Below are 8,016 nucleotides of genomic sequence, written 5' to 3' on the forward strand. Positions count from 1 at the left end.
TCAGCAGGACACAGGATGCTTGGCATTCGTGTGCTTGTGTGTCGTCACGCTGATTACTGCCTAACTGCAGTCGAGGGGGGTTGCCAGATTCTGCAGGACATCTCTGGCTGCAAGGCTGGTGCTGTAGACGTATACCTGGTATAATCAAGCCCATAACTCAAATAATTAGGGAGAGGGGGAAAAGAAAACAGCTTCTGCTGGTGCTGTTCTCTTTTCGTCCCCCTATCCCCCCCACTTTTCCCCTGAGACCGTCCCTGTTCTTTCATTCATTACAGTTGGGTCATTCCTCTCATCTAGGTGCAGAGGACATCACTCTCCTGGGCCTTCCAGCAGGTAGGCTACGTCAGACAGTTACTTTTTTCTTGCTGTCTCATAACTTCAGGGAAAAAATAACAGATGTTTCTAGCTCTGCCAGCTCCCCACATGGCCTGTGCCCAACTCGGCCTCTCCCCATCATCCCTTATCATCTCTTGTATCTCCTTAGTCTATCAGAGTTAAAAATTAGAATCCAGGAGATACCTCACGTGGGAAGACTGATGTCCATAGCCAGAAGAGCAAGGCTTGTTACCGTTTTTGAGGAAAGTTTTCTTCTCTGAATGCTTGTCCATGTGCACGCTCCCCTGCAGATGCCCTCTTGCCTCTCTGCTCAAGTTCCTCTTACTCTTGAGCATCCCAGCCAGTGTACCCACTGCACACTGCCTACCTTCCACCTCTCAACTCCTAGCCACATCCTTGACTCAAGACCAACACTTTCTTGGCCATCTGTTTTAGGATGCCTTTGACCTGAGTGTTTATCTTCTCTTTTTTTCCCCTCTATTTTTTTTCCCTCATTTTCATCAAAGCTGTGTCTCCACCTATCCAGGGTGGTTCTTGTTCTTTCCTGAGTTTGTCCTTCATCTTCAGAGGGAGGAAAGGGAGATTTGTGATGGCTTCTCCACTGCGTGGCATAGTCAGGGCTGAGCCAGTCTGTGGTCCTGCCCTGCACCCTGGCTTCTCTCTTCTTCTGGCCAGTGGGACATGCTGTTCCACCCCACCAATGCCTGTGTCCCCCACAGTGCTTTTCAAGGGGGAACAGGACTCTGTACCAGCACAGAAGATGCTGAGGCTGGCTGGGTCCTGGCTGGTACCTTCTGCTGTACTCTGTACTCTACCCTGTTTCCAAAACAGAGAAGTCACTCAGCCCAGCTGGGTGTGCTCTGCGCTTTAAGGGTATAAACTCGGTAGGTACCAACAGTAGTGCTCTCTTGACCACCTTCCAGCATATCCCTGTCTACACAAAGTTTTGACCAGCTGTACTCATCTGGCGAAGTGGGAGTGGGGCTTTGGTCTGTTGTCAGGTGTGATCTCTTTGAGCTTTTACTACCTATAGATACCTGGGTGAGTTGTATGGAAATGTGATGATTTATCCTAATCTTTGAAAGTATGTGTGGTGGTTTTCAACCTCCAACCTGTATCCTTTGATGCACACCAGTCTGTTCAGCCACACTGAAGTCTCTGAAGGGCGTTTCTGTAGTATTCCCTCCAGCAGACTGTTATTACTCTCATCTCTGAAAGCAGTCCCTCAGTGACTCAAACTCGTTCTCTACTTTCAGTAACCAGTACCATGATGAGCAGCTCTGGAGAAATGGCATGTTCCTGTGTTGGATCCCTAAACTGGAAGAGGTCTTGAGAATAGATGTACCTCACGTGTTACTTAGTCAGGTCCAACTTTCATCTCCGTCTTTGATAACTGAGGCAATCGGTCATGTTCGGTATTGAAGGAGCCTCGTCCTTTTAATTGTGCAGGACCAGGAATTCCTTCTGTAGCTGCTTGTCTTATGAGAAAGTTGATCTGTCAAGATAAGCAGCTTTGCTATGCAGTCCTGTGGAAGTTCTTCAGCTAAGCTTCAGCTTCCCAAGGAGCTTTTCAGCTACCTTTTAGAACCAGACAGGTCCCTGTGACACCTGGTACCTAAAGAAAAAAGTACACTAGTTATATCCTTCTAGGAGCTTCTCAGGCATTTTTTCTGTTGAGGACTCTTCATTAGTCTGTGATGAGTAAATAGACATTTCTAGTTCTTCAGTGTTATAGGAACTTATCACTGCAGGAAAGGTATCATCAAGGCCAGGTTGGACAGGGTTTTGAGCAACCTCATTTAGTGGGAGGTGTCCCTGCCCATGGCCAGGGGGTTGGACTCACTGATCTTTAAGGTCCCTTCCACCCAGAACCATTCTGTGATTTTATGAAGAAGTAGATATATTTTATCTAGTAGATAAATCAGATGCCAGCAGATCTGAAATTTTACTAGCAAAGAAGTGCTATTTTTTTTTCTTATGAGGCATTCCACAAAAAAATTACGAATTTTTTAGTTTTTCTTGTACTGTGACCTTATGTTGGTATGACTTTTTTTAACTTTCTGTTCTTTGTTTTCAGAGATGTAGATGAGAAATCTTGCCAGCTGCATCGAGTCTTTTAAAAACGCTTATAACTAGGGATGAATAGTTTCTTCCCACTGAAGCAGTTAGCTGTCCGAGGCTAGAGAGACAGAGCTTTAACAGCGTTTTTTGGTGGCAGTGTGTGATAGCCAGAGGCGACTGTGTTTGAAAATAGAGGAGTAACCTCATTGCAAAGGAAGCTAGAGAGCTAATTAAGGGAAGCAGAAGTTATTTATGGGGCATTGTGTCATTGTTTACTGTTTCAGATATATTTGTAAGCATTTTCAGTGCTATCTTAACTTTATATTCATTCCCTTGCACTTTTATTACCTTAGATTTTCTTAAAGTACACAAACATGTGTTCATAAAATTGTAAAAATTAAAGATTTTTAGGGAGTTTTAATGGGCCTGGGATGCACATATCCATATATTATATGGAATATGTCATAACAAAGTGCTTTCTTTGCAAAATTGTTCTCTGTCCAGCTAGGACAAATGACATACCAAGAGATTCACTTTGTATTAGGAGAACAAACTGAATGTTTGAAATGTCCTCGTCACTTACCACTTGAACTTTCAACCTTCATTGTCTTTTTCATTCTTACATTTTTACAGAGCTGTAATAATTTAAAACTTCTAGGGAATTACACTGCTTCTCATTTCCATTAGATTTGACAATGACATTGTAAGTTATTTTCCCAGCAATTACCTTGCGTAGTTCATAAGTTCAAAAGGTATTAAGTTCAAAGCTTGAGACCTTCGATCGAAGCTCAAAAGAAAAAAAGGTAGCAGAAGATGGTTTGTGATGATTTAATTATCTTTAAACCAGATTATATTCATCAAGCCTAAGAGATCTTAAAGAAAATTGATGGAAGAACTACCTTTCGCTTAATGTGGTTTAGTCATCCAGTGTGTATTATAAGTAGTGAAACTGGGGAGGGGTGTAGGGTGGATGGTGCCTCACAGAAATCCTTGAGAAGTTTTGGTCACTGGATGGTTTTGGTTAGCAGGAACCTCATGACATCACTTGGTCCCATGTCCCTGCTTGAACAGGATCAGCTAGTCTGACTTGTAGTCAGACTTCTAGTCCTCCTGTTTGGTCCCCACACTGTGCGCTAGTGTAGAGGCATCTTAGAGAGGCACTCAAGTGTGCCAATTCCCCAGGACAGGCTTGAGACCTTCGCCATCAAGCTGTTCTGCAGGCACCTCCTTCCTTACATGCCCGTGCCCAAAGGGATGGCACTTCAGCTCTATTTGGTTGATTGCTGCCTTCTTTCTGCTCACACTATACCAGGCCCTTGGCCTGCCTGCCCTGTCCCCGGCTTCCTTAACTGCTTGTTGAGGAACCACTCCCTCCCCTGTTGTTTTTAAAACTCTACCAGCTTGGCCAGCCTGTTGGCGATGTTCCTTTTTTGCTGTTTGGTCAGATGGATCCCATCTATTCCAAGAAACTGCTGACTCTCGAAGATGGTTCCTCAGCTGTAGAAACCAAAATCCTCTCACCAGCAGTGGCCAGCTGTTGATCAGTTCAAGAATATTGGCCTCTGTCACTAAGAGGGATGGGCTGCACCCCTTATCTGTACTGGGGGACCACGTGGAGCCCAGAGAGTCTTGCCTTAAGCTTTTAGGCAAGATAATGCCCTTCTGCGTGTCTTGTTCCTCTCAGGAGCTGAGACATCTGAGACACAGTAAATCCACAAAGTGTTGGAAAACCGTGGTCCTGCCTCCTGGTCCTTGCAGCACTGCATTTTTAAAAGCTTTGAGCCCCAGTTATTTGAGATCCTGTGCTGTAGCTATAAGCAACCTCTTGCTGTCCTTGCTGTGATATTGCAGGCCATTAATCCTTTCTATTACCTTTGTCTGCCTAAATCTGCTGTATGTAGGTTTGCTTCAGTTACATGGCAGATCCTCTCTTCCTACATTTAGGGAAAAAGGCTCAGTGTCAGGTTTGAGCCGCTGTTCTTCAAAGAGCCAAGTTACTCACAAGTAGTCACTCCTTCTGCATGTGTACAATGACCATGTTTTGATTTAGCTTTATTAGATTTAAAATCAATATTGCTTTTCATACCAATGACCTAATCCTTATTAAAGCTCTGCCCTGACAAGTTTCAAAGTTCAGCAGCTTCTTTATGAAATGGGTACAACCTGAGCTCTTTTAAAGAAAGGAGGTTGATTTGTTTACCTATGCTGGATTTTGAAACAGTTCACCATAATTTTTTGATAAAAATCATAAGGAATCTGAGACAGAGAACTGTGAACTCATCTCACCAATGAACTTTCAAAAAGTCTGAGCCAGTGTGAATGCTAGCAAAAATTGTATTGTTTCCTTTGTGTTAGCAGCCGCCTCTGGTTAGGAAGGTCTGGTTAGAGTGATGCTGCTCTTGCAGTTTGCTTCTGTACAGATGTGGTAAGCTGAGTGTCCTCACTTTTCTCCTGACTAACTTCACAAGAGCGCAACTTTCGGAGGAGTCTTTCTAAGATGGCCTCTCACAGATAAAATTCAGAGGGTTATTCAAGAAGAAGCTGGGCAAACAAGGCAGCAGAAACCCTCCCGGAGGGTTTGTGTCTATTACTTTTTTCTCAGAATTTAATGGCCAAAAGTATTGGCGGTTGTTATGTGTCCCGTGTGTGGGTTTGTGACTGGTGTGGCATCCATAAGTGTGCAGGCACAAGAGGCTCTTATCTTGTCAGAGGGAAAATCAAGTGTGAAATGAAGGGGCCTTCATTACTTAGGACACAGGATTTCATAGTGCTTAACGCCAAGGTTGCCCTGACCCTTCCTTTGAGTGGTTGTTTTGGACCTAGTTTATAAGATAAAAGCTATAATTCAAAATGCTCTTTTCACGAAGCTGGTTCTTTGAGGAGAACAGAGTGAACTTTACCTCTGACGAATTACATTTTATTTATCGGTTAACCTCTGGGTTGTTTGCAGATTATATCAAAACCCAACGAACCAGCTCGTCAGCATGAAAGCCACCCTGAGGAGACAGAAGAAGAGTTACGGGAACACCAAGCCCTTTTGGAGGAGCCATACAGCGACAGAGTCGCAAGCCAAAAGGAGACCCCAGGGCTGGCCAATGTGGTACAAGTGAAGCAAGAACCCATCGAGAGTGATGAGGAGGAAGCAGAGCCACAGCAGGAGCTGGAATCTGGGCAGAGGCAGGCTGAGCAGGAGCTGCTCTTCCGTCAGGTGAGCTCGCAAAATGCCAAGTTTGGAACTTGGGTCTTTGTAGAAGATTGTTTGGTTTTTGGTAGTCACCTTATACCTACGGGATTGAAGCGAGGGGGAACCAGCTCTTGAGGATTTGCTACATAAAGAAACCTACAGGTGAAATCAGTGCCATCCTTCCCAGGAGTCAGTTCCCATTGTTCCCCAGGGGTCAGTACTGGATCCAGTCCTGTTCAACATCTTCATCGGTGACCTGGGTGAAGGGACAGAGTGTACCCTCAGCCAGTTTGCTGATGATACCAAACTGGGAGGAGTGGCTGACACACCATCAGGCTGTGCTGCCATTCAGTGAGACCTGGACAGGCTGAAGAGCTGGACAGAGAGGAACTGAGTGAAGTTCAACAAGTGCAGGGTCCTGCCCCCAGGGAGGAATAACCCCCTGCACTAGTACAGGTCAGGGGTTGACCCACTAGAAAGAAGCTCTGCGGAGAACGACCTGGGAGTGCTGGCGTGCAACAAGTTCACCATGAGCCAGCAATAGGCCCTTGGGGCCAAGAAAGCAAATGGTCTCCCACGGTGCCTTAAGAAGAGTGTGGTCAGCAGGTAGAGGGAGATTCTATTCCCCCTCTGCGCTGCCCTAGTGAGGCCACATCTGCAGAGCTGTGTCCAGTGCTGGGCTCCCCAGTTCAAGAGAGACAAGGAGAGAGTCCAGTGTCTCTGGACTGGAAAGAGTCCACTGGAGGCTACGAAGATGCTGAGGAGACTGAAGCATCTCTGTGCCGAGGAAGGACTGAGAGACCTGGGTCTGTTTAGCCTGGAGAAGAGAGGGCTGAGAGGGGAACTGGTCAATACTAAAGGGTGGATGTCAAGAAGGTGGGCCCAGACTCTTCTCAGTGGGCCGGACAAGGGGCAATGGGCGCAAACTGGAACACGGGAAGTTCCACTGAACATGAGGAAAAACTTCCTTCCTGTGAGGGTGACAGAGCCATGGCACAGGCTGCCCGGAGATGTTGTGGAGTCTCCTTCTCTGGAGAGGTTCCAAACACCCCTCGACGCCATCCTGGGCACCCTGCTCTGGATGACCCTGCTCCAGCAGAGGGGTTGGACTACATGGTCCCCAGAGGTCCCAGAACCCCCACTGTTCTGTGATTACATGATTCCCTGGAGTCTCTGTGTCAACTCAGAAGTCCCAGGGAGGAGAATTTGGATCACCTGCACAAAACCCAGTCAGTGTGTTTGCCACTGAACCACTTCCCGTTTGTTTCTTTGGGAAGTCACAGTGTGTCTTAACATTTTTGAGCCCTAAATACTAGCAGTGGATTTTATGTTTTAAAACAAATTGACTGCTGTAGAGAAGGGCTAGATAAAGAGACGAAGGATGAGGTTCATTTTTCAGAACTGGAGCTCCCAGAGGCTGCAGCTATGCTCACTTTTGAGGGTAAACACCAGCAGCTTATGGATTGCAAGTAATAAATCCAATAACAACATAGCATAGCGTAATCCTCCCAGTTACATGGCGCTCTTCCAAAAGCTGCCTGTTGTGGTAGCAGTAATGAAGGTGAGACAGTTACAATTCTCTTAAGGCATCAGTGCTCTTGCTCATCTTTACAGCCCTTTAGCACTCAGCGTCTGACTGTAACTACAGCCGTGCACAACACCCGTTTGGCATCCACAGCCAGGAGCAGATTGCTGTAGCCGTGGTGTAGCACTCTGAGTAAATCCACAGCCCTTGGCTAGGGAAAGTGGACTTGTGCCGGGTGTGCAGTTGCAGTGTCTGTGAATCAGGTGCAAACTGGTTGCTCTCTATAGTCATTTGCATCTCGCTGCCATTTCCTATTGCTGCAGAGCCAATTCGCCGTCCCCCGTGAATGTTGCTGGCTGTTGTTACTCAGAGACTTCATTTTTGGTCCTTATTGAGCAGCATTATCTTCATAACAGCACTGCCTTGAAAGAGCAATGCCATCACCAACCACGCTTGTACAATCCGTTACTGGATTTATACAGTCACGTCTGAGCTTCATTGCCTTAATAAATTAATTATATGTAACACACTGCTCATGATGGACCACAGTGATACTGTTTCTCTGAAAGTGCAGCTCCCTCACCCTAGTCCTGGATGCATGGCCACACCTGAGGAGTCTTAAAAATATTTTGTCCTCTACAATTATTCTGTCTCCAAGAGGAAAGGGAATAAATAGAGGAAATGGGAAGGTTGTTAGGCTGTGGTTGGTGTGTGGCAAGCTGGAACAGCCGTCTGTTCTGGCTAAAAGCCTGTCCTCCTGATAGTGCAGAGAATCAGCTCGATTGAAACCTCCCTCTCCTGCCTGGGGTCTAGACTCATTCACACGCCTGGTGCATTGCCCTGTTAAATGCTCCGGTGCAGCGGTGGAGAGGCACAGGGGGAGGAAGACATGGCCAGACCCAAGGGAAAG

The 8,016-nt window shown here is 46.2% G+C and overlaps 1 protein-coding gene across 1 annotated transcript in view; it reads left to right on the top strand.

Annotated features, from left to right (window-relative positions):
• HDAC4 (histone deacetylase 4) overlaps nucleotides 1-8,016 on the top strand; it is a 120,977-nt gene that overhangs the window by 58,128 nt on the left and 54,833 nt on the right. Inside the window, exon 12 of the mRNA XM_010134527.1 lies at nucleotides 5,348-5,605. Within this exon, the coding sequence (XP_010132829.1) occupies nucleotides 5,348-5,605 (258 nt within the window). The remainder of the gene's footprint in view (nucleotides 1-5,347; nucleotides 5,606-8,016) is intronic.

The sequence above is a fragment of the Buceros rhinoceros genome, unplaced genomic scaffold (genome assembly GCF_000710305.1).
Source record: "Buceros rhinoceros silvestris isolate BGI_N320 unplaced genomic scaffold, ASM71030v1 scaffold6874, whole genome shotgun sequence".
Lineage (NCBI taxonomy): Eukaryota > Metazoa > Chordata > Aves > Bucerotiformes > Bucerotidae > Buceros > Buceros rhinoceros.